The sequence below is a fragment of the Vanessa tameamea genome, chromosome 27 (genome assembly GCF_037043105.1).
Source record: "Vanessa tameamea isolate UH-Manoa-2023 chromosome 27, ilVanTame1 primary haplotype, whole genome shotgun sequence".
NCBI lineage: Eukaryota > Metazoa > Arthropoda > Insecta > Lepidoptera > Nymphalidae > Vanessa > Vanessa tameamea.
Genome location: NC_087335.1, coordinates 7,245,425 through 7,271,705, shown reverse-complemented (window position 1 = coordinate 7,271,705; position 26,281 = coordinate 7,245,425). Strand labels below are relative to the sequence as shown.

General features: G+C 31.4%; 2 protein-coding genes and 2 non-coding genes across 6 annotated transcripts; all 4 read left to right on the top strand.

Moving 5' to 3' along the window:
- Positions 1-6,042: 6,042 nt before the first annotated feature.
- Positions 6,043-8,307, top strand: LOC113391957 (uncharacterized). Its single transcript, XM_026628119.2, has 3 exons — positions 6,043-6,296; positions 6,770-7,673; positions 8,138-8,307. Exons 1-3 carry the CDS (start codon positions 6,227-6,229, stop codon positions 8,244-8,246), a joined length of 1,083 nt encoding a protein of 360 aa, XP_026483904.2. The 5' UTR covers positions 6,043-6,226; the 3' UTR covers positions 8,247-8,307.
- Positions 8,308-11,997: 3,690 nt separating this feature from the next.
- Positions 11,998-25,945, top strand: LOC113391953 (damage-control phosphatase ARMT1-like). 3 transcript variants are annotated; one of them, XM_064219284.1, is made up of 16 exons: positions 11,998-12,156; positions 15,438-15,543; positions 16,021-16,238; positions 17,200-17,356; positions 18,479-18,613; positions 18,888-18,965; positions 19,197-19,271; positions 19,632-19,734; positions 20,241-20,326; positions 21,298-21,359; positions 22,241-22,305; positions 22,627-22,742; positions 23,509-23,686; positions 24,972-25,098; positions 25,352-25,425; positions 25,795-25,945. In XM_064219284.1, the coding sequence occupies exons 1-16, from the start codon at positions 12,062-12,064 to the stop codon at positions 25,803-25,805; spliced, it is 1,686 nt and encodes a 561-aa protein (XP_064075354.1). In that variant the 5' UTR covers positions 11,998-12,061; the 3' UTR covers positions 25,806-25,945. The 3 variants fall into 3 exon arrangements, with proteins under 3 accessions (XP_064075354.1, XP_026483895.2, XP_064075353.1); XM_026628110.2 differs by lacking the exon at positions 11,998-12,156 and adding an exon at positions 12,555-12,880; XM_064219283.1 differs by lacking the exons at positions 11,998-12,156; positions 19,197-19,271 and adding an exon at positions 12,555-12,880.
- Positions 14,063-14,135, top strand: Trnak-uuu (transfer RNA lysine (anticodon UUU)). Its single transcript has one exon. It is a non-coding gene; the product is annotated as a tRNA-Lys (tRNA).
- Trnak-uuu (transfer RNA lysine (anticodon UUU)) lies at positions 23,949-24,021 on the top strand. Its single transcript has one exon. It is a non-coding gene; the product is annotated as a tRNA-Lys (tRNA).
- Positions 25,946-26,281: the final 336 nt, after the last annotated feature.

Genomic DNA, 26,281 nt, shown 5'->3' with positions numbered 1-26,281 from the left:
TTCATAATAACGGTTGACTGTATATGACTTTATTATTTAGACAGAGTCGGATTTCAAAAAGGACTTTCAGACCTTACCCCGGGAACAATGTCAAAAAAAAAATACAAAATCAAAACATACCGTTTTCAAGTAGGCTTTTATAAGTACCTTTGAATCTATTTTATACATTTCATTATATATATTACAATTTCCACGAGTAAACCTTCAAAACAAATAAAACAAAATAAAAGGTTAATTATTCTCTCTATCTTTACAATTATGAGTTGGAAACAATTGTTCAACAACAATGAACAATTATTTGGAAAATAATTATGGACCTCCTGACTTCTAAATACGTGTCCGTATGTAGATTAACTAGCTACAAGTCCCGGCATCGCACGGATAAAATAAGGTTCTACATAAAACGTTTTTATCATAATACAGATAACAATATTAGTTTTATAAAATCACCTTTCCAAAAAATCTCATGAATCACTCCGTCCATTGGTGAAAACCGTATGGAAATACGTCTAGTAGTTTTTGAGTTTATAGTATTAATACAGACAGACAGACCGGCCGGAAGACTTTATTTTATAATAAGTAGCGATATAAGATGACATTCTCTTGCCCGAGTATAAAATATATAATTTAATATACAATATAATTATAAAGATACTATAATAGATAGGCAGTCATAGTATATTATGTTTGAGTACGACTCATCGGTTTATTAATATAATGTAGCATATAGATCCGAGGGTATTGAGTTTTAATTCCATTAACTTAGAAAGAAGAAGTTAGGAGAATGAACCCATGTCTCGAAAAGCACCAAGCCGTTAAAGCCAGCTGGGCCTGAGCGTGTTCGCACACACTTGAGTGTATATTGTATATTTAAAAAAATACTACAATAAATAGGTAATTGTTTTTTTTTTTGTTCAAAACTGTACGGTCCATCAGCAAGACCATCACTGGACCATATAAAGTATTACCCTGATGATACCACAGATAATTACCGAAAACAGAATAGTTACAACAGATTGCAAATAAAGCAACTGGAGCACAGATAAAATATCGCATACTTAGGCCGTTTGAGAGATAATTTCGTAATTCCTTTTACATAATTATGCAAGGAAAAGTCGGATTGCATTCTATTTCAAAAGAAACAAAATCAACAAAATTACACACAATGGAATAAAAACTTAGATCCCTGTTAAATACTTAAATCTTATGATCTTATAGATTAACAATATTATAATATCGATGGGTGGAGATGCTCATTTAATTAATCAAACGTCTACCTTTTCTATATTTAACTTCTACTTAAATGAAAATTTAATAAAATGCCCCAATTTTTAATACCTTTTTATACGGGAATTTTAAAATCATAAAAGTATATTTTTTAACGATATTTATGTCTAAGCACATAAAGGATTTTTTTAAATCCTTGATTTTATTATTAAAAAGGTTTTATTGCTATTATAAGCAATGGTATTATTTAAATAATTAGTGGCTTATATTATACGGATTCGAAAAATAAATGTCATTTTATCCTAAATCAAAGGTTAAAAATATTTCTGATTATTTAATTCAAAATTTGATGAAAATCTCAAATAAAAATATATGCCACATAAATTTAGACCTCTAAAACCTTCAAAAGATCTTTCGATACATTAAAGAAAATACATTATCTTTAATTAGTACCTAACAATGAATCGGAAATGTCAATGGCCTTTTATGTTTTTATTTTCATTGTTTTTTTTTAATCAAAACCATACACAATTTCAAGCTATTGTATTAAAATTTTTAATCCTAGTCAAGATCAATATTATACGACCTTGCTTTCACTCAGTAAAAGAAATCGTCAAATATGGATTAAAACAATAAACAAAACATTTATAATACAGTATGGTACAAGTCATTAACTTTGCCTCGAAAAGTTCTAATTGATTATTAAAAAGAATCTTTTAAGGTTTACCTTCGTGTAAAATGATAAAACATATCACAATACATATTCGAATAATTCGGGACGAATTTATGCGATTATGACGATTCAATTATGATTTATGTAGTTTTTTTTAATTTACTTATTTAAATGCTAAGGTTTATTTTTATTGAGCCTAAAATTTTTGAAACATGCCAATTAAAAAAATACTTTTTATTAAAACATTAGGTACATATTAATATACAAGAAATGGGAAATAAAACAAAAAAATGTGTGTTTGTGTGCGCAAATTATATAAAATAATGAAAACAAAAAGAAAACTAAACTCAGTTTCTTTTTGTTTTCCCGCTAAATAGTATGACTCGTAGCAAACACAAAGATGGCCGGACACAATACACATATAATGACGACCTTGCTCTACATTCGACGCCAATACCATAGCCACACCATGAGATTGATATTCAGACTGTCAAAACATTATTTAAGAACAAGAAAAAATAAACTTTCGAAATATAAGTATACTAACTACGTACTGCGGTTTCACAGGCGTTAAATTTGACTTTGATTTGATTTTGTTTATGTGTCTTATAGTTCCTTTAAAAGATGTAATGTTTATGAATTCTTTTTTTTTACTTCTAAGCCGAGATAGCCCAGTGGATAGAACACGTGATTTGTAACCGATGATTGCAAGTTGCACCGAGACGCTGACTGAATTTCCATGTGCTTAATTCATGTTTTAAATTCATCTCGTGCTTTAGAAGAGAAACATCGGCTATAGAGATTTTTGTTATGAAATAGGTAGCACCTGGGTGGTGAAACCAGCTGGAGGCTCACCTGATGGAATGTGAGTACCACCGCCCATGGAAATCTGCAACACCGGGGGATTGCTGGTGCTTTGCCAGCGGTAATTCAGCAGCTGGGATTAATCTAAACAATTCACCGTGAAAAGTGCAATAGAAGATGCAAAGTGATTCAACATCTCTACGCAAAACCATAGTTTCAAAAATGTCGAAAAGGGCTTAATAGTTGCTAATTCAAAAATATTTATCCTAGTGGTCCTGGAGCGCCCAAGGAGTGGAGGCCACTAATTATTTTCCAAATAAATTAAACAATTATTTTCAGAGGAATGTATATTCAAATTATTTTAACAATTTATATGTTATAAATTATTATGGAAATATATTAAAATTCAAGTATTATATTTTCCTTGTATTGGTATATGGATGATTTTGTGAAAAAAAATCTCTATTGTCTTAGAGGCTTATGGCCCCGGATGACCTCCTTAATGCAGCTCTGCGTAATATTTACTTAAACTTTAAAGTAATCAGTCACAATCAACAATAATCATAAATTCGATAATGCATCCAGCCTAAATGTGTTAATAGTCAGTAATCACAATCACATTAAAATGAAGCCATTATTACCTAATTTGAAAGGCACCGCATTAAAACTGACTAATCTTCACAAATAAATCAGTCTGATTGCCATCTGTGTGTGAACCGAGTTTTAGATGTAATGCGTAATCCGAATAATGTCTTCCGTAAAACATTTTACGTGTGAAAGATTTACACTGAATATAATTATTGAATTTTAATTGTTAAACAAAGGTAGGTTGAAAAGGTATTGGACCTAAATTGTAGATCTTAAATGAGGCAACAAAAAATACCTCATCATAAGAGAAATAGCGTATCACGAAGTCGCAATCGTAAAAAAACTAAATTCAACCCTTTTTTCAAGATGGCGGCGAACGCACATAGAAAATCGAGGTTGACAATTTCAAGTTACGCTTTTCTAACCCTTCCCTACAAGATATCTTAGATATCCAATAATGCCTTATCCGTTCATTTACATTGCTCGGCATGTTTTGTTTTGTTTTCTGTATATAAAGACTGAATTATTATTAAATACGGAACTCCAATAGGCATATACATATAAAGTATTTTTTTTTTATTTATAAGGATTTATTACATTGAGGCGTTAATTATATACAAATAAGAATTAAAAAAAAATGACCGCGTGGATTGGTGGCAAGATCACAAGCAGCGTTTCCCCGTCAAACAGCAATTCCAATTCTCTAGGTGACAAATGAACCAGCCCTCCTGTCAGCAGTTGAGGCAATACGACGAGAAGTGCTTTAGAATACTTTAGAATGCACTTTTTTTTAAAAAACAACAAACTAGATTAAAAACTGTCAATATGAACGATATTTTTGGGGGTAGTACCTACAATGAATTATCATTGTTACTAAAAAGTGTTAGCAAAATTTCACCACAAATGATATAGTAATTCAGTTGGAAGATAATAATAAAAAATAAAAACAAATTAAAATACATAAAAAATCTTTCCCGAAATTCCTTTCTAATAACTATATATTGTCTATACTCTGTATGACAATACCAACTTGTCAATTTACATTCTACAACTTCCCAAATGCTGCCCAACCTAGCCGAATTCTTCTATTCAACTCGTCCTCAAAGTTGTTTCTACCAAATCGCAATGTCTGCCCGAGGTAAACATATTTTTGAACAACTTCGAATTACAATTTACATTACAGTGATTTTCAGGGGATGGCCCTGGTCGCAAACCGCCATTACATGTTTCTAGATACAGATATAATTAATTAGGAACTAGGAAAATTTTGTTACTTTATTTGTTACCCGCCTACACAGGGTTAACAATTTTCTAACAGGACAAAGTGTGCAGTTACAACGAGATCACAGATAAAGGATATAAAGAATTAATTATGAATAAAAATATATATTTTAATCTTTGGTATACGAAACTCAAATCATAAACAAAATGTTATGGTTCTATAATATTATGCATAGCAAAGTAATTTGTATGTTCAGGCTTTGAAAATTATTTAATACTTTTACTGAACCATTTAATTTTATATCTATAATTTGCGCCCTCTTTTGATAATTAAAATAAAACAGAAATAATAATTGTTATCCATTACGATAGCTGGCGGGACAGTCGTTACACGAAAAATTGTTAAATGGTTTAAATTATTTATTATATAAGTATAAAAATTGTTAGAGGCATTACTTATCAAGTACACCCTAAAATCTAAGCAACTAGTATCTAAACAATTATTATAAAAATCCGAGACCATTAATGCCATCTTGTGCCGAATAGCAACATAAATGAGCACGTACGGGCGGCTAAGGTAAACAAATAGCGGCTTTCCTTTGTCAAGAGTAGCTTCATTATTGCAAAAAAAAAAATTACAACACTTACAATTGTAATGCAGATTATTTATTTACAAAAATATAATTACTGCTAGTCTTTTTATATAGTTATTTAATTTTCTTAAATATTATGAAAAATTTAAATGGCTACGTAAATTAGTTAAATATTTTTTTTTAGTCTTTGCTAGTAATAATTAATGTATATATTCAATATTAAAATGAATTAATTTCATTTCAAATGATTGTATTTCCTTACTATGAATTGTAAGTGAAAAATCGAACCTACCACCAACGATACCATTAATCAGTGGGCTTAATATGTGCGTCGGCTTCTTTGATCTCGCCGAAAGTCCGAAAATCGCAAAACAAAAATATTCATTCGTGAAAAGGCAATCGATATCAAAGGATCTAGGACGAATAACGAAACTACATAAGTTAAATCTCAATGTAAGTACCTTATCTTATTATTACTTTAAAACGATTAAATTATCTTTCTACTCTAAGTAAAAAATAAAACCCACATTTTGTCTTTCAAATAAATTATTATTATTATATAGGTACTTCTCTATTATATTATGCTTGAAATCTATTGAAAATACGGAATAGATATTTTTATATTTTACTTTCAATTAACAATACAGCGACCTTGATATTCTTAGCGACGCACAAAGCATTTTCAAAGTGATCGCTGTTATTAATAATAATAATTTCTAAAGTTTTCACGTATAGATTAAGAGAAAAGATAAGAGAATTTTAAAAAAGGTACCTAAAAGCCCACATTTCTATAAAATATTGTTCATTCATTATTTATATTATTCGTAGTATTTTGAGACTAGAAAAAAAAACGTCTCTGTATCTTAATCGCTTGTAATTAGTTTTAATATACAGAAAACATGTAAAAAATATTTAAATATTTATTCTAAATTTAAAATATATTATTGATTATTGTACATAGTAATTTAAATAGAAATAAGATGATAACTGATTAATTTGGTTTCCTGACACTGAAAGTTAGATGGGTTTGTGTAAATGGCGTACTATAATACTAAAAACATGTAAATATAAATAATTATTTTATTGTAATAATGTTATTGGTTTAACATTACAGATTACGATGTTTCCTTCAAAAAACATGGATTACGTGGAAGATATACAAAACTTATTACTCAAACCAACAAGGATGGGTAAGTGATAAATTTTACGACGAAACTATAAAAAATATGTCATAATGCTACATTACCGAAAGTATTTATTAATGAATTAGTTGACATCAACAAAGAAATATGTTATCATTTTTATTTGTCTCGTTTTTATATACCTAATATAGTTTTTTCTCAGTTATGTACAAAATAGTTCTGATAACTATTAGGCCTTAAAGAATATTTAAAAAAAAAAAAATTAACCTACAGGTATTTCGATAAATTCCGCGTGCTTCAATTGTTTTTTTTTTAAGAATTATTTTTAGAATTGAATTTTATGTTTGTTTTATTTGAAATGCTGAAATTATACTCTCTAATTTTTTACTTGGGAACTAAAATCAGTTTTTTGGCGATTTTAGTTCAATTAAATTCAACATTATACTTAAACGTTACAAAACTCTTTGCATTTCTTAAAATGTTATGTATATATTACTATTTATATAATATTATATTTTCAGATGGTGATTCTATCTTTAACTATGGTCAATCTCCTTTTCAATCGGGCATGGTCAACAGGTCATCCAGCTCAGCTGATTCTACTTCTCCTGAGACCTATTTTGAAAATGCATTAAATATTCGTCAAACCGCAGACCATTTTCGCATGAGAACCAGATCGAATACACCAAAGCATGTTTACGAAACACCAAAACTTAGTTACGAATCACCAACCCCTATCAATTGTCGATATGGATCATTTACGAATATTTTTGATCCAACGTTTGACACCAGCACCCAAAATTTGGACAGTCCTGCATCAATATATGAACCATTTATATCAACATATGAGTCCCCTACTAACTCGAGACAGATATTTGATACACCACTGCAAATGAGACTTCAACATCCGATTGTTGGTAGGAAGATCTTGGGAAGAAATTCACAGCCAAAACTGGAGTGCAAAGCTGAACAGGAAATGGATATATGGCAAACAGATACTTTAGGCCAAACTCCACCGGACGCACAGAAAAGCTATGAGCTCTTTCCTTCTGATAAAGGTTTTCAATTCAGTTCTTCAGCTAAACCAACCAATCTATCACCTGGTTATAACAGAAGCATCAAAAACATGTCACCAATAACCAATACCTCCCCAACATATACTCCAAGAATGCCTATCTCACCTAATTGGTCACCAACACAGTCCAACTTCACAACACCATTCAACCCATCAAACGTAGCATGTTCATTGAGTAATGAAGGCCAAAAAATGTGCACATTCTGTCGAAAAAATGGTGAAACACCCATAGTTTATATGACACATTGTGTTAAAGAGAAACTTGGAAATATATATGTCGTAACATGTCCCATACTAAGATCTCATGTTTGTTCCATCTGCGGTTCTTCAGGGGATAATGCACACACAATGTAAGTTTCATTCAATTTTATGTTGCTCCCCCTATAAGTTGCCAAGTACAATTGTTGCAGTGTTTTCCTTCACTGCTTAGCCAATACATGAATTAAGCTACATAGTGTAGCTTATCTGATTTTCAACCTGTATTCTTCATTTAAGATCCATATGTTTTATCCACTGTATCTCCATTTTAAATCATATTACTATTATTAAAGCAATCTTACTTAGTCTTGTTAATAGTTTGGTTTTGATTATTTTCTGATACTCACTCACGCGGACTAAGCCGCATGTGAAAACTACTATTTAAAGTTCATTCTATTTATTGATTTAGGTTATGATAATGTCCAAATTTGCATTTTATGTTATAATAATCTTTGGAATTATGTCTTCAGACCATAAACAACTTAAAGAACAGTAACTAATTAAAACAGTTCATTTCTTTTTTTTAAATCTTTAATCATATATTTTCAAATTCCAGAACCTACTGTCCAGTTTTGAGAAGAACTAATGATGGCAAACCTCTTAAGTCGACAACAATTACTCTAAAAAATACCCGCATCAAAAGCAATGGTAGGAGACGTTATTAACTTCAAAACTTTTAACTATTTATATTGAATGTTCAGTTAGGATAACAATATTTATAGGAATCTGTGTATGCATAGAAAAGCTACCATGGATTGGAAATCTACAGGGCTATCTCACAGGGCCTAAAATTATTGTTCTGAAGTTAACATCAATGATCTAAACCAGACTTGTATGTAGGGACTGTTATTACACATACTTAACTATGTTAAACAGTACATATTCTCATTTGTAGTATATTGTAGGCCATTCTCCTTTAAGATGTGATGCAATTACTAAAATTTGTCAGATATACATATAAAAAAAACTATGCATGCACTATGAATTCAGTGGATCTCATTTTTATGTTTCAAAAGCTTATCTTTGATACATATTATTTCAATTGTGTGAGTGAGATAGAAGCAAATCACAGTTAGTAGTAATACTTAAAAACAAACATATACCAAAGGGAGCTACAAAAAGTTTATAAGATAAGATTTTTTTTTTTATAATATTTTTGTGACCAATGAACAAATAACTATTCATAGAAATTTTATCTTTTTATCCATAAAAAATATTTTATTTGAAAGGTGTAACAAATGAATATTATTAAAAATGATATCATTGTTTTATATATGGAAGACTATTTATAATATAATCAAGATTGTGCATGACAAATATTTAATTATGACTATCAATAATTTGATGAATATTTAATGATTGACTTTTAATCATTATTAAAAAAAAAATTTGACGTAATAATTCATAATAAAAAAACAGGCTTTTAATATGGGTAATGGTTTAAGATTTTACTGAATAGTATTATAGACAAAAAATATTTCCTTTTTATGAATATTTAATACTAATTATGAAACATGTTTTGTACTTCTTGACAATGTTTTGATACTTTCTAATTAAGTTTTATTAATATTTCTTTAAATTAACAGTTTTATACTTAAAAAACTTATTTTAATCATGATTGACAGCTGTATGCAATTTATTTTATTTTATGACTAGGAATATTGTGGATTGAAAACACAGTATCATAAGGCATAATCAAGAAAAAAAAACTGACTAAACAATTAAGATATCAATATTTTAAATTCTATTTTGCTTCTTAACAATTTTTTGTATACAAATTTAGAAACTATTACTATACATATAAAACACCTTAATTTAATTGTTATGGCTAACATTCGTATTTCCTGTCTGCTCATGTAGTGAATTTATTTTACACATGTGTCAGTTACTTTAAAAATAACTGAAAATATGTCTGTCTGAATGATTTGAGAGAATGATATGAGAAATTTCGTGATAGTGAAAACATAACGAAAAAATCGTGAATTCGATTAAACTCTTATATTGTGGACTTTTGGTAGTTAAGATGTATTACTATAGTCGTTAAGGTCAAATTGGCAGAGTACTTATTCAAAAATTAATATATGGTTTAGATACATATGTGTGTGTAGTATACGTACGTGTGTTCACACAAAAAAATAATAAATAAGATTTCATTTTTAATTTATATTTTGATATTCTAAACTTGATATTAATATATATGTATGTATGTGTAGTCAGCACATGTGACTGACATAAAACGTAGTAACGTCGCGCTCAAATTCTTCAATCTTTAACATATTCTTATATAATGTTCTATATGAAACTCATAAAAATGATGTCATTTTTTTTTGTCTAAACAATAATTTTATTTGCACACACAATTTCTATTGAAATTAAGTGTCCGTGATTGACGATTGATGATGACGGTATATGGTATTAAAGTATCCGAATTGCATTGTATGGTTTTTATAATATTATAACATAGAGATTAATTTCTGTTTTTTCTGATGGTATGTACTAAAAATGTTGCTCTTTCATTCCTATGTATGTAGTTAAAAAAGGATAGATAGGAAGTTTTATACAAAGTCCTTTTAAATCAAGGGAGTTTGTAAACCAAATAATTAGCGCCGGTAATATATTTAATACAAAATGGTTTTAAATGTATCACAAAAGTTCAATACCCATTGTCGTTGACCATCAAAAGTTACTTAAACATTTGTATAAGTTAAAATCTAAGTTCATTATACTTCCTAAGTTTGATATATTGTTATTATATATTATTAGCTTGTTAATGAAGATTTATATGTTAAGGACATCACCAACCGACACTTTGTATCTTGATGCTCTGTGTAGCTCATCCAGGACACCTGGTTGACAAGCTGTAAATGTTTAAAAGAACTAAAACACTACAATTTTAAGAAAATATGTAACTGATGCAATACCTTTGACTGAAAACGACATTTTAAATATTTGTATATAATATAGCTATTAAGTGTGCCGGATATTGAAAATAAACTACAATTACTAGGGAAACATTTTTTTTTTTGTAAAAATGTAGACGAAAGAAACTTATTCTTGAAAATAACATCATTGAGATGCAAACCCTCATCTAGATGTACATACACTATATAGATTGTGAAAATATATTGCTCGTGGGACATTTTTTCACTGATGTTGGAACAATGTTGTAAAATTATGTTACAGTATGTATTATGTTTTTGGCTGCAGTTACAAAACGCGAAAATTTTCAAATTTTGATATTAACGTACCTTACCATTGTTAAAATAAGTATTTAAAAAAATTGCATTCTAAATATAAATTAAGATACTAATTTTGATTTGGGACCATGTTTTTATAAAAGTAGTTATATTAGATGAGAGGTAAATTATGAAATTTTTAATGTATGAAATTAATCTTTTTATAAAATAGTTTTAAGGTTGATTGACAAAGAATTTTTGTTAAGTTTTTTTGATTGTTAATTTTCTTAAAGATTTTTACCTTTGAGGTAATTAATGTTTTGTAATATTTTAAAGTACATTGTGTACTATATACCTATGTATAATTTTTTTTAAAACGATTTAATATAACAAATTGTTTTAAAAATATTTTTTTATTTAAAAGTAATTGCACAATTTTTTGATAATAATATATTTTAGTAAAAAACTACGTGTTATTTTTTCAACCAACAAATGCCTATCTTTTATAAGGGAACTCGTTGAATAATATACAAAACTGAAAGTATGTCAGCACAGCTGAGTTTACTCTTAATAAACTCTGCATTGGCATGGCATGGCTTAAATATGTATCAGTAGTGTGTATGTACTATGTTGTTCGTTAAGTATACGGGGATTTAACGCAGGATTCATGTCGATTAACAGGAGAAATTTAAATTACTCTATAGGATACTCTTTGAATATGTGCTCAAACAAGTGCACTGTTCACTCATTTATAGTCCGATGAGACAAAAGATCTGATACGACAAAGTGCGTGCAAAGATAGAACAAACGCTTTCTTCAAATTCCGGGCTCCTGGGAACTTTTTGACAGAAAAAACTCAATAACTTAGTTGGTCCAAAACCTGAGGTTTGTACCCAGAACTTCTAGATCTGCGACATTAGAAGCTAGCTACTAGATCGAAAAGGCAAATAAATAAAATTATAAATATCGTCTGATAAAATTATAACTTTGAAATTGTCATTTTATTTAAATCAACGTTACGGTAAGTTGCATAGATTTGAACGTAAAGATAGATTTTAATTTATCGGAATGACAAAACTTAAAAGTAATTCTATATTTATTTGGAAATCTAACATTAAAAATACATATGTTTTGGTATCCTTGAAAAGATCTTCCGAATTTATACATTGCACCAGATACTACGATAAACTGCTCCCTATTTATAACCAACAGCCACGGTCAAAACTATTTTAGTTTATTTTGTGTCGCGAAATACACGCGCTTGTTGGGCTCGCGTATAACTTTTTTATTCAAAATCTCTTAAAATGGCGCCATATGATTGGCCTATAGATACTGAGAATTATCCTGTTATGCGTATAGTTACACCGCGAAATGTTGAAATGTGTGCAATTTATGGAATGTAAGTATCACCTGTATTTTGGAGATCATACTGTTTTGTTTTCGCTTTTTGATTCCGAATATTCAAATAAAACTCGTATACGATCAAAAAAACCTTTTTTGTAAAAAGTAATATTCAATTTCAAAATAGGAATACCGTTTGCGTTACGGTGTTCGTTTTTATTTATAACAACGACGTAAAGAACTTTAAAATCACTTCAAAATAAATGAAAATTTCAACAATTTTTTTGCAATGAATTTGAAAAGTACTTGTATCATATATCATATCGATTGCTTTTCACAAATATATTTTTTCGAATAAAGTGCGGATAGAAAACCATGACAAATAAAAGCGAACTTGGCAAATACACATGACAGATGTCATATCCTCTTATCAATAGACGTCAATTTAAAAATAAAACCTTCAGAAGTTCAGACTTCAGTTTTAGTTTTCCCTTCAGTCAAAATATACAAACATTTGGTTATGAAAAATTCATTGTGATATTAAGTATTAAATTAATTTAATAAAAAATGAGTACAACGTCTACTAGACCGGATTCCCAATCCCAACATTCGTCCGTACATAGCGAAACAGTCCGTAGCGCTGTAAACATATCGGACGATGAAGAATATTCGACAAAACCCGAATTTATTTACGGTGGACCGTTTATAAAAGTGGAAAAACCATGTCCGTTTTTAAATACGGCTACTCCAATGAACGTTCAACTACAGGGAACTTTCAAAAAGTATGTATGAAAAAAATTGCGCATTGAATTCATATTTTATTTTTATTATCAAAGATTAATTATGTACACATTTTATTGATAGATAAATATCGTAAATAATAGCAATATGTAATTAAGACGGTAATATTCTATGCTATAGATAAACAGCAATATTGCTGTTCAAAATTGTATAATTATTACTACATATTATAAAATGAAGTCCCTGTCCAGTCTCTCTGTCTGTTTGTCTGAATGCGACAAACTCATAAACTATGGAACGGATTTTCGTACGATTTTAACCACAGATAAATTCATACGGAAGGTTTAGTTTTATAATTTTTGTGTAAATTAGCTGAAATACAGCTTCATAAACCGAAAGAATTATTTTTATAATGTTTATGTAGAACCTCATTCAACCCGCAAAGCTGGTATTGGTATTTAGTGAATGTTATTATATAATTTCGAATTTCAACATTGTTGTTTCACCATTAAACAGTCAAATTATTTTCTAATACTATAAAATAATAATATATTTAGATACTGAAAATATTCATTAAATGTATAAAATTTTGTAACTATTCTAGATAATTATAGAAGTAAATTTTTTAACTTAAAATAATTATAAATCTTTGATACATTTTTTTATACCTATCTAAGAGAAATATTAACTGTATGCTGGTTTAGTGTGATATTTTTGCAATCTTTTCTTGGATACAATAAGAGTTAAAAAGCCTGCTTTTTTCAGTATGTGTAGTATATTTCTTTTCAATTATAGAATTATAATTAAATAAACATATATTTAAAGTATTTACTTTTTTTAAATATAACTATATGACATATTAAGGATAGATTATTATGTTACAAACCTTACAATAAAATCAATTCTTGTAATTGTTACTTTTTTTTTTAATTTGCACAAATGTTTTACCACAGGTTAAGCTGTCATAATATAAAATATTATTATAAATGCGAAAGTATTTCTTTTTGTCTGTCTGTTTGTTTGTTGCTTTTTTATTGCCAAACCACTGAACCAAAATATTATGAAATTTCAAAATATATTTATTTAAAGTTTATAAGATTTAAAGGTTAGCAGTGTAGTACGATAAAAAAAAATGAATACAAATTTTACTAAAAACAACAAATTTATATTTAAAAATACGTATGCTGTTTATTGTGTTACGCATTTTCGATTACTAAATATAAGCCCGGATAGCTCAGTCGGTAGAGCATTGGACTTTTAATCCAAGGGTCCAGGGTTCAAGTCCCTGTTCGGGCGGCAATATTTTTTCGTTTTTTTTTTTTCAATATTTTTCTTTGTATTATATTTATTTTTTATAACGTGTAAATAATATGTCTGTGATAGGTCTTCTTTTTCAAAATTTTTATGTGATCATTTTTGAAATTATTGTCATTATTACTAGTATAGTAGTTTTATATTATAATACAAAAACAAAGCTAAAAATATGCATATATTATTAAATCCAGAGCTGCGTAAAGTAAGCAAAGGATCCGTTTACGTACTATACGCCGCTTCGTCTATATTTTACAGACTTTTAAGGTAAACTCAAAATGATTTTTTTTATTTATCTGAACATATATTAAATCTAAACGTTTTTTGGAACCTAATTTGAAAAGGTTAACAAAATAGGTAAGAATGCTATGCTAACGGTAACGTAACGAAATCTATTAGAACGTGTGGTTAAAATTTAGCATCTTTAACTTCCTAGGATTTGAATTTAGAACATAGTGATTAGTCTTATAAGAATTTAGAACATAATGAAGACAGATTTTTTTTTTTTTTATAAATATGATATTATTTTAATCTTTTAGTTCGCAGCAAGGCGACAAAATATACACACCGCGGTTTATGGTTTTTTTTTATTATTATAAAATAAGACAAGTTCTTACTTGTTCCATTTTGTCCCTCTACCTGCACTGTCGTGACGTCAGCTTGGTCATTGGTTATATATAATACAAGTTTCCACTCATATCCTCAAAATGACAGATAATATTATTACAGATAATATTATACAGGGTTATTGGTAATTCTACGTATTCCCGTTAGGAGGTGATAGGGGTGACTATTTGCGATAATTTGAACCCTCATATGCATGATGCAAATGTGAACCATTTTTGAGTTATCACGTTTTTTAGATTTTTTCAAAATAAGTCAAAATTGCAATTTCAAAAATTTATTAAAAAAAAGTATCAATTAAAATCTATTTTTTTTTTCTGATTTATAAAAACGATTAAACACTGGATATTCTTCAATATTTAAACAATAATTATCGGTCCAAATTTAAAAATGCGAGACGGAAAACGATATTATTTCAATATTTTTTTTATTTTTTTCCATCAAATATGCCTCAAAAACAAAAAAAAGCATTATGAACCTTGTTCTGCAGATTATTTTAAAAACATAATCGTTTACTTAGCTTAGCAGAGTTTAGGTACAAGTTCATTCTTATTTCTTGTATTAATAGTATGTATATCAGCTTTTATGGAATATTTTTGTATATACTTCCGTATAAACATGATTATATTTTCTTAATAATAAATCATAATATATTATTTTCAGGAGTTTCGCGTATTACTCATTGAAGGAACGTTTACCGATTATTTTAACGAAAGTCATCGATTACTTGTCTCGTGAAGGTTCAAAGATCAAGTCCGCAAATAGTGCTGTAAGTTATGAATTATATATCAATCGACACACGGTTTGACATCGAATTATTTTCTTCCTAACATGCTCTGACTTATTAGAAGATATTTACCTCGGTCAAGTCATAACTTGATAACAATTTTACCGACTTAATTTGTACACTGTAGAAAGTTCTGGAAAGAAAAATTTAGCAAATCGGCCGTGTTTGCCTAATTCGCAGTTTACAGGGGTTTTCGAACACGGGAACTGAGATGGGACTTTGGTCGAATAAAATATACAAAAGCCGGAGACATCGCAATTTTTTTATTTTTTGTAATTTCGGGTAAGGCAAATGATCACTCCGCTGGATGGTAAGTGGCAGTGGAGTCCAAACGCGGTGACAGTCAATACAGTCAGGAACTACACTCGCCGTGCTATTATCATTAATAAAACTTATCAATAAAATAAAATATTTTTCATATTCCAATTCAATATTAGTAACTTTTTAATTCTCTTTCAGTCTGACGAAGACATCCGCGGCTACATCCAATACATAACTAAACTCAAAAACGATTTAGTCACAAACAAGAAATACGACCTCTTGACCGTCGATACACCGGAAGCGAGGAAGTGGAACGAATGGATCTCAAACACAGAGAATCAATATTACTTTACCAATATATGGGTCTTTTCTGAATGCTACGTGTATAGGAGGCTTAGGGAAGGTTGTGAATTGAGGTCAGTATAATATAATATACAAATCTGTAAACGTCTTGCATTTTATGATACTGTGTTCAGTTTGAATGGTGAGTGAGCCAGTGTAATTATGGGCATGAGCCGGGATGTTATCTTTAGCGACCCTTGGTTTTAATATCCTTTTATCTACTTCTTTATCTATATGGCTCAGTGGTTAGAACAGGTGAATCTTACCCGAAGATTGTGGGTTTAATTGTGCTTAATTTGTGTTTATAATTCATGCTCAGCGATGAAGGAAAACATCGTGGGGAATCCTGCATGTGTCTAAGTTCAATCAAAACAGCGTGGTATTCCACTACGCTGTTCCAATCCTTCTCTTGAGCTCCAACCCTTCTCCTTAAAGGGAGAGGAGGCCTAAGCTGTTGCTTCACTTATATCCATCGGAAATAGCCGAGAACACGTTAAACAGAGTCAAATACTGCGGGATCAAAATCGGTCATTCAAAAGTTAACATAACCTTAATTCAGTGTTTAACATTCATCAAATCGCATCGGAGTAGCGTGGTGGAAGAAGCTCTAAACAGTCTCTTCAAGTGAGACTAGTTTTATACTACTTATGACCTTAATATTAGAAATATATGTATCTATGTATGTATGTCATCGTTTGACCTTTCATATCTTATAACAAATATTAATATTAAATTAATTTTGGATATATTTTTTTTAAATAGTAAAATGCGTAAAAATTGTCTATGTCTTTGATTATTTGACAGATTAGATTGACAGTACACTATAAGGATATGTTAGAGTTGTGTCTATGGCGGAGCACTTTGTAGTAATTGTATGTATGTTGTCAGTATGTTGTCAGTGAATAATTACTAAACAAGACTAACAACAACTTAACAACTAATTAATGATGATTATACAAACTGTTCTAAATTTAAAAATGAATTGAAAATGAAATTTGATTGAGTGACATTTATATTTTTTTTTGTTCTTTATAGCAAAGGTCTACAGAACTTCGATCCCTTCGATGAGCAAAAGGAACAGTCGTTTGTGAACAGTTTGGAGCCTATGTGTGTAGTTGCAGACAAACTTATGACAATGTTGCCTCCCAGTGACAAGGACAAGAGGAAAGCTGACTTCATGACACTGTTGAAGGTAGCTATTTTATGATAACCTCAAGGGAGACTGGACCACTACGCAAGACTGTACTGTAGTGCACAAGTGCGTGCGTACACAGGTAACACTATTCCCTCACTCACTCACTCAATGGATTATTCAACGGGTGAGTGAGTGAGAGGCACGACCAGAAATAGTTTAAGCTGTTTATCGCCCTGACAAACAAAAAAGTTATTGTTGTAGCCTAAGTTACTCCTTATTATGTAATAATACAGCTATCTACCAGTGAAAGTCCCGTCAAAATCGGTTCAGCCGTTCCAGGGATTAGCCGGAACAAACAGACGGACAAAAATTGTAAAAAATGTTATTTTGATATATGTACCGTGTATACATACATATTTAGTAAAACGCGGTTATTTTAATATTACAAACAGACACTCGATTTTTATTATAGGTATAGATAATTTGTAAATATAATTTAACCAAAGATATTTGTCATATTATTTAAAGTTTTATTGTCAGTCAGCATCAGAATCTGAATTATGTGGTTTGAAGTTTGATGTCGAAAAGTTTGCATCGAATGACTTGTGATTTGAGACTTTGAACATCGCGATCTGCGGCCCGAACCAACGAGGTGGTCGCACTAAGTTATAACTAACTAGTCTAACTAGTTGTCGCCCGCGGGTTCGCTCTCGTTTAAGGCTTTGGTTGTTAGGTACTAGGCACAAAGAGTACTCCCTTGGAAAAAAGCTTGCTTCATACGAAATTACATCGAATTCGGTTCAGCAACAGACAGATAGACAAATGCTTTTGCATTTATAATGTCAGGATAGATTTTATTGTTGATAATAAACAGAATACGAATTTATGAATAGCACAAGAATTATTGTATAAACCTGTTTAAACTGATACATAGACTAATAAAATCAAATCAAAATATACTTTATTCGAGTAGGCTTTTACAAGAACTTTTGAACCGTCATTTAACAAACTATATTAAGTGAAGCTACCACCGGTTCGGAATGTAGATTTTACCGAGAAGAACCGGCAAGAAACTCAGTAGTTACTCTGTTTCAACATCTAAAAATACAGCCATGTTAGTTAAATACAATTGTATATGTATGTTATGTCTCCTGCCTGATTGAATCTATCCTGTTTCAGATTTGTCTCTGGGCCAACAAGTGTGACCTGTCGCTGTCCCTGGGGGAACAGGTGACGCTGAACTCGGCTGACGGAAGCAGTGGCGTAAAAAAGATCATAGATCCGTTTCAGATCGTTAACGATCTCAAGGACAAGGTTGTTTGGTTCAAATTAGAACAATAGTTTTAATGTATGAACAAGTTAAAATATAACCTATCATTGATGAGATGGTTCAGTTTGGCTTCGAACCCCGAGTAGCCCGACTGAATGTCACTTGATTAATTTATCTCCGCGTTAAAGGATACATCGTTAACCGAAACCTATCGGAGCAGTGTGGTGGAATGCACCACCTACCATCCCATAGGATGATAGTCGGCATATCCAAGTAAGATGTAAACTGGAGACTAATGTTTTTTTTTTCTTGTTTTAGTTACTGGTGGACGATACTGCCAAGATTAGTGATCTGGTTGTAACGAAGGCTGAAGCGGTGGCTAGAGCTATAGAAGGGGTGAGTGTGGAGCTGACCTCGTGCAGCTTGCGTGTGCAGCTCAAACGTTTCACAGTGAAACGTGGCACAAATAGCTTAGTTACCAGTTTATAAACTCGTTTCCGTCATCGTTACGATATCATGAATACGTGTTATGTTAGATTTTTGGAATGTTTTTTAAAACTTAAATAAGAATTCGTCCCCAGGGATACCTTCGTAAATATTAGTTTTTTTTTTTTAATATAATTGCAGAATACGAATTTAAAAACGAAATGCAGTTGCAATAGGCTGGCAACACTCGCCGGGCTGCCGCCTTGTAAACAAGAGGTTTTATGCTATGTTATAAATATTGTTACGTAGATAGTTTATTTTTAAATGATTAGCGCAGTAGATCTATAGAACTTTTTTTTTTATCTTTAGAAGCTTAAGGACGCAGGTTTTAACTTTCTTGATAATTCTAAATATTTACTAAACATTTTTTTAATATTATTTGTAATTTATAATAATATAATTAGAACTCGTAATCGTTTATTTAAATCGAAGCAACATCTTAATACCGATAGCATAACAATTACCAGTGCAAAAAATAATGTTTTTTTTTTTTTAGTTGTAACAATATATTATGTTTGTGTAATTTGTTATGTGGAGTTGTTATAGAGCATGTGCTCCGTATCTTGTTATGTACAGTGCTGTGAAGAAGCCAAGCCCTCCGAAGAGGGGGCGACCGAGGGGGAGGCTCAGCAAGTGCCTTGTCCGGGGAAGCTGACCGTTCCGCCGGCTGTTATGTTCGGTGAGACACTTAAATGTTTATGTTAATATTTCATTTCGAAAGTGATGTGTGTGTGCGTGTGCCATTTTATGTCTGTGTTCGTGTTTTATGAAGTTTTTTTTTTCGCCTTATTATCATATAATTTTTTTTGAAATTATTATACTTTAAAAGGTACTCCTTCTAGGAAATTCTGGTTTCTGAACAATGTGTCATATTTATCTATCTATCTTTACTAATTAGTTAAGTTTTTTTATAAAGCCTAACTGAAAAACTACTAAACCAATATAGATATAACTTATATCAGAAAATGATGCGCGTTTTGGAGATTTTTTTAATATATAGTATATTTAGTGTTTTTTTTATTGTTATATTAATGTATCAAGATTGTATATGTACATATATATGATATGACATATATATATATTAATTTACCGCTTCGTTATTTGACACGCATTAAATTTAGTCAATTGATGTGTCAAGCGTGAGTTGCACGTTTTTCTCATGATACTTTATTGATATCGCGGCAGACGTCGTGTGTGACAACGCCGGATACGAACTGTTCGCGGACCTCTGCCTCGCGCACTTCCTCGTCTCGCAGAATATTGTCAAAAAGGTAAATTCAGAACGGATCAATCTGTAAAACGATTCGAACTATATTTTTTTTATATGTAACGTCTTGCCTCTAGCTTTTATCCAATCTGTGGGGGTGATTTCGTGAAAAGGGACGGAGGTGTGTAACAAAAAAGGGGGGAGTCGCACTATTTGATTTGGCCAATTAGCGCGCGGTGCTAGAGTTACCGTCAGATGGTACCAACACATTTTCCGAGAGGATGTTATGTTGACGTTACTTATTGTCTTTGAGATATCAGATGTAACACATCGTATACCTTAATGCTCGTTTATTTTTTTTAATTTACAATTTAAAGGTACCACTCTCATTCATTCGTAAGCTCTGATGGCCCAGGTGGTTGGAACACGGGGTACTGAGCGCCGCTGTGTTCTGATATATTAACTAAATTATAATAATATTCGTATAGTACGACACCATTTTAATGTAGCGTCGACAAATAAAAAAATAATAACAAGTGGTTCATTTGGCGAGTGTATTTTAGTCCAGTCATTACTTCGGGAAAACGAGTGAGAAGTGCAAATGAGCCTCAAATTTTTGCATCTTTCTCGATATCTTAATAACTTTGAACGATACGTGGAAAATACAACAAAAAAGTATTCTGCATATATATTTATATACTTAAATATCACACACGTGTCTCAACGGAGAACCGAGTTATTATGAAAAATGGAAATTATACCCATTTTTCAAGATGGCGGAAATTGCACAAAGCTTTTTCAATTCAAGTTTTGATTTCTCGGTTCATTTGCATTTCCAAATGTGTGTAAGGACGGGACTATTCGGTTACATGACATTACAAGTTATTACGTTTGCTTAAAGATCATTTTCGCTTTGAGATTGATGATTTTGAATACGATTTTAATTGGATGTGATCGGTTTTACGAATTCTGCCGACGCTACATCTAAGTTGTGTCGTACTATAGTCGTCTGTATGTCCCGATGACTCCTCCCAGGTTCGATTCCACGTGAAGAGGATACCGTGGTTCGTGTCCGACGTCACGCCTAGAGATTTCAAGTGAGTCGATATTTTTTAAAAGGTTTTTTGATTAAATAAAATGTACTCCAACTGATATATAGTCTATTCACATCGATGAACGAATGAAGATATGTAATCGCGACTGTAGCCCGGCCCAGCTATAAAACCAAAATCAAAATATCGTACCCCCAGTACGAGGTCGTCACTATTGCAAAATTTTAAAAATGAGTTAGTGTGTAAGTTCAATAACCGTAGCACACAGTGTCCGTGAGATGGCGTGAGTGTCGTTATGGTTTTGGCGCGAATCACGGCGACGCTCGGGGCGTGTCAAAGTTGTAAATGTTTCTCCTGGAAAATAGCATTTTCACAAAAGTGACGGCCTCGCACCGGGGCGATATGATATACCATATGGACTCATAGAAGCACTTTTGAATCGTCATGTTACAGTGTTGAGTTTAAAGCTACCAGACCATACACATATAGACCATAACAGACACACTTGTCGCTTGGAATGGCTTTGGTTTTATAGTATAAACATACTCATATAACAAAATCAATCAAAATCTAAATATATGCTTTATTCAAGTAGGCACGAGCACTTTTGAATCGTCATTTAACAAACTATTTTAAGTAAAGCTACCACCGGTTCGGAATGTAGATTCTACCGAGAAGAACCGGCAAGAAACTCAGTAGTTACTCTTTTTCAACGTCTAAAAATACAGCCATGTTAGTTAAATACAATTATATATGTATGTTACGTCTCCTGCCTGGAAGTCAACGAGCGTTAACTCCACGCTTTTTTATCATCAATATAATCTTGTGTCGAATAATGTGCCTTCTTTACGAATGTGTTTATTACATTGTCAAAGAAGGCATATTATTACAATTACATAACAATAATTGTATGTTTTATTTTTCAGATACGTTATAAGGTCGTGCGCTCAAGCGAGTTATAGTCGGGAAGTTCCAATGGAAAGTAAACCAGGTGGGGGAAACTATTAAAGTTAGGGCCTTGAAATTTGGTAAATAGGATCGTTTCATTAAGTAGATACACACTAAGGAAGGGATTTTGGGAAATTCTACCCCTAAGGGGATGAAATAGGGATTGAAAGTTTGTATGGACGTTCGTCATTTTTTAAGTTAGAAAGATGAAATTTTATTTTTGGGATACTGATTAAAAATGAGTAGATACGTATTTAAGTGTTTCTGGATATTTTAATAAGTCTTAAATTAACTTAATATTTTAAGTTAATCTGTAAGTATATTCAACTTCCGAATTAAAAACATTTTTTTTTTTATTTTCCAGAAGGGGAAGCGGAAGCGGCCGAACCGGAAGGTCTTAGAAGCGTAAATTCCAATAATCTGGCGAATCTTGGCGGGATCTGGCGGAAGTTAGTCGACGACGGCACATTTGTTGTTATGGTAACTTTATTCATAAATCCGAGTAATTATTTCTGAACAACATAAATATTTTATAATTTCTATGTATGCAGGCGGCCCCTGTTGTGGGGCACTGTGCGTTGACACATGTGGCCAATGTGGCTTAGAGGCCCAGGGGCAATAAAGGAATGGAGAATCGAGAACTTTTTTTGCTGGGTATCCCAATATTTTACACCGGGATGGAAAACAAAAAACAATATAATTGTGTAGATATAGTATTTACGTAATCAATCATTATAATTTAAATATTAAAGTTGTTTACTTCAATGTTTTTGTGTTATTTTGGAGACTTGTATTGCATTGTGTCCGTCTCATAACTGGGAAACAGTGCAGGGCAGTACCGTGTGGAGTCTGTAGATACGAACAAATGGCACAAATAAAGAGAGACACTTTGTGGTACGCCTACTACTTGGTGGTAGGACTGGAAATGAGACTGATGGTCCCCATCACCGCAACATAGACATTGGTGTTGGAGGAAATATTCACCATTCCTTACATCGCCAATGCACAACCGACCGTGGGAACTAAGGTGTTATGTCCTTTTGCCTTTAGTTACACTGGCTCACTCACGTTACTGTTTGGCGGTAGGATATGTGATGAGTGCGTGGTATCTACCCAGATGGGCTCTAAAACACCAAGTGAATATAGATTAAGAACCTATTTTAACAAAATATAGTTGTAATTTTGTTTTATAAGTGATAAGGCCACACGACGCCCAACCAATGATATATGTGTGCCCCCCCCCCAGTGTGACGACTTCTGGACGTCGCCCCACGTGTACAAGGACATGAAGCAGCACGACCCGGACCTGTACCGGAAGCTGCAGTTCGCGGTCGCCGTCATGTTCAAGGGGGACTTGAACTACAGGAAGCTGTTGGGGGAGAGGAACTGTAACCCCACGCTGGGCTTCGAGGCCGCTCTGCAGGGTAATCGTCGCTCTGTTATTATGAAATTCTTACGAATATTTGATGGTTATACAATTGTATTTATTTTTTCACCAAATTATTTAGAACTAATTCTTCAGAATAATTCAAAATGTTTCCGTTAAGAAAAAAAAGACTTTTAAATAGTTATATATATGAATAATTAAAGTTTTTAGAAACAAAATATTTAAAAGATTTTTTTATTTAATTTCTTGGAAATCGTACATAATTTTATTAGAAGACATTTTTGAGCAGAATTGTACAAGCCCGGATAGCTCAGTCGGTAGAGCATTGGACTTTTAATCCAAGGGTCCAGGGTTCAAGTCCCTGTTCGGGCGGGCCATACTTTTTAACTTTACAAACTTTTAATGAATTAATTTAAATTGATGATTTTGTTAAGTTCATTTGTTTAATTTCATTTATTTTAGATAAAAAATACATTTAATTATCTACTTAACGTAACAACTTGTTAAAGACTAGGGACCCGCCCCGGCTTCGCGCGGGTGCAATGCTAATACTAAATATACTACAGAATGTCTTAAATCTGTAACATCTTCGAAAATATTCATTTAAATTACATTCTGTAAAGGGCCATATTGATGTGTAGGCATTAAATACACAATGTATTTAAGGTACTTTATTGGATAAGGATTAATGCTGTATTGCTTAAAATCGCTTCGAAAATAAGCCATTATTCCTCGTAAAAAGTAAAATATAAATTGAAGACCTTTTTAAAGTGTACAATACTGTTGTACATTATTTTGATCTATCTCGTAGGATACAGCCAGCGTTTGCAATGTGAGCGCAAAAAATGTGTTTCTTTAGAAACATCTTAAATTATCAGTTTCTCTACTAGATTGTTTATCTATTATACATAGAAACCTTCCTCTTGAATCAATCTATCTATTAAAAAAATCGCATCAAAATCCGTTGTATAATTTTAAATATCTAAGCATACACAGGGACAGACAGTGTTTTATACTGTGTAATGATATTCCTTCTAGTCGATAAAGCCGAACTATCCGGTCGTATTCGTAGTCCTTCTCCTTTTATTATATGTACGCACTTCTTGATATAATGTGTATAGAAGTATTTACATTGAATTAATTTTATATATATTATTATGTAGCGCTGGTTAAACTAAGGTTGACTTTACGTGAATCATTTACCAATTGCTATGATGAGGGTGGTACCCAACCAGGTTGTACAAAGCCACCGAGTAAAATAAATTAAAAAGTTTATTATAATATAAGTACCTCGGTTTCATGGACGATGTCTCCCTCGCCAGGGTTCACGCCGGCGCCGCTGATAGCGCTGCGGACGGTGAAGGCCGACCTCGTCTGCGGGCTGCCCAAGGGCAAGTGGGAGCAACTCAACGGCATCGACGACAAGTGGATGGAGAAGGGAGACTACGGGTGAACGTCTTTTTTTTTTAAATTTTAATTCGTGATTTATATCATTTAAAACGTGCCATAGATATGCACATTTTTATTTAAATAAAATCATTGGTACATAGGCAATACTATTATTAATAAATAATAAAAATAAACACAACTGCAATTCTAATAATCAACTTAAGAATATTATTTTTTTATTTACGTTTTAATATAATTTCCTATATTTTTAATCATCTTTGGCACAAATATAATAAAATGATATGTGTTCCAGTGTGATCCAGTTGTGCGCGAAGACGGAGGCGCTCAGGGCGTCGGAGCGGCCGTGCGCGCCGGGCGGGGAAGTCGGTACGGACTTTGGTGTAGTCGACTACCGGTTGAGAGTAGTTGACGTAGTAGCGGTAGCAGTAGTAGACTGACGTAGGACATGGACATTGAGATTTACCCAGAGGACTTAAAACAGTTATTATTTTATATACAGAATTTTTAATAGCTATGAAAATCTCTTCCGAGTTTTAAAACGAAACGAAATAGCTATTACTTCTCTTTTGTAATAATAATAAAACTATGTTTTTTTCATTAGTACCAATATAAATTAAGGACATTTTTTAAATGTATATATTATTAAAAATATTTTCTAACGTTTCAACTTTGAAACCGTTCTTAAAATACTCTATGTTTTCTATAATTAATTAAAAATGTTTTTTTTTGTTTCAGATGACGTGTAAATATTTTGTTCTAGTAAAATTAATTCCAAGAATTATGCAGATATCACCGTATTTGCTTATGAAGCACATTATATTTATCTATTTTATTAATATACTATATATACTTGTACATTGTTGAAAATAAAATCTTTTGAAAATTATGCTTTTTTTTTAAATATAAATATAGTCGTTATGGTAATAGCGGAATTTATAAACGTCACAGTAATATAATTATTTAATTCGCACGTGACATTGGAGAAATAATCTGTGCCCTCTCTGCACAAATAAAAATCAAATAAAAAAAATAATAACTTAATTCTAAATAGATCAAAATGAGCGACCTATTAAATAAACAAATATATGACTGACTGAAAACCGCATCTGGAAGATTAATTTATTTCTAAAAGAAATCTAGTAATTCCAGATTATGATAAAACTTTCAAAGAAATAAAACCAGGATTCTAAAATGAAATGTTGCGAAACTCTTCTTGGAAAAA

Coding starts and splice junctions, on each gene's coding strand:
- LOC113391953 (XM_026628110.2), top strand. CDS start 12,666: ATGAGTACAACGTCTACTAGACCGGATTCCCAATCCCAACATTCGTCC. Junction 16,239..17,199: donor AGGGAAGGTTGTGAATTGAG/GTCAGTATAATA, acceptor TGTTCTTTATAG/CAAAGGTCTACAGAACTTCG. Junction 25,099..25,351: donor ATGGAGAAGGGAGACTACGG/GTGAACGTCTTT, acceptor TATGTGTTCCAG/TGTGATCCAGTTGTGCGCGA.
- LOC113391957 (XM_026628119.2), top strand. CDS start 6,227: ATGTTTCCTTCAAAAAACATGGATTACGTGGAAGATATACAAAACTTA. Junction 6,297..6,769: donor ACTCAAACCAACAAGGATGG/GTAAGTGATAAA, acceptor TTATATTTTCAG/ATGGTGATTCTATCTTTAAC. Junction 7,674..8,137: donor GGGGATAATGCACACACAAT/GTAAGTTTCATT, acceptor TTCAAATTCCAG/AACCTACTGTCCAGTTTTGA.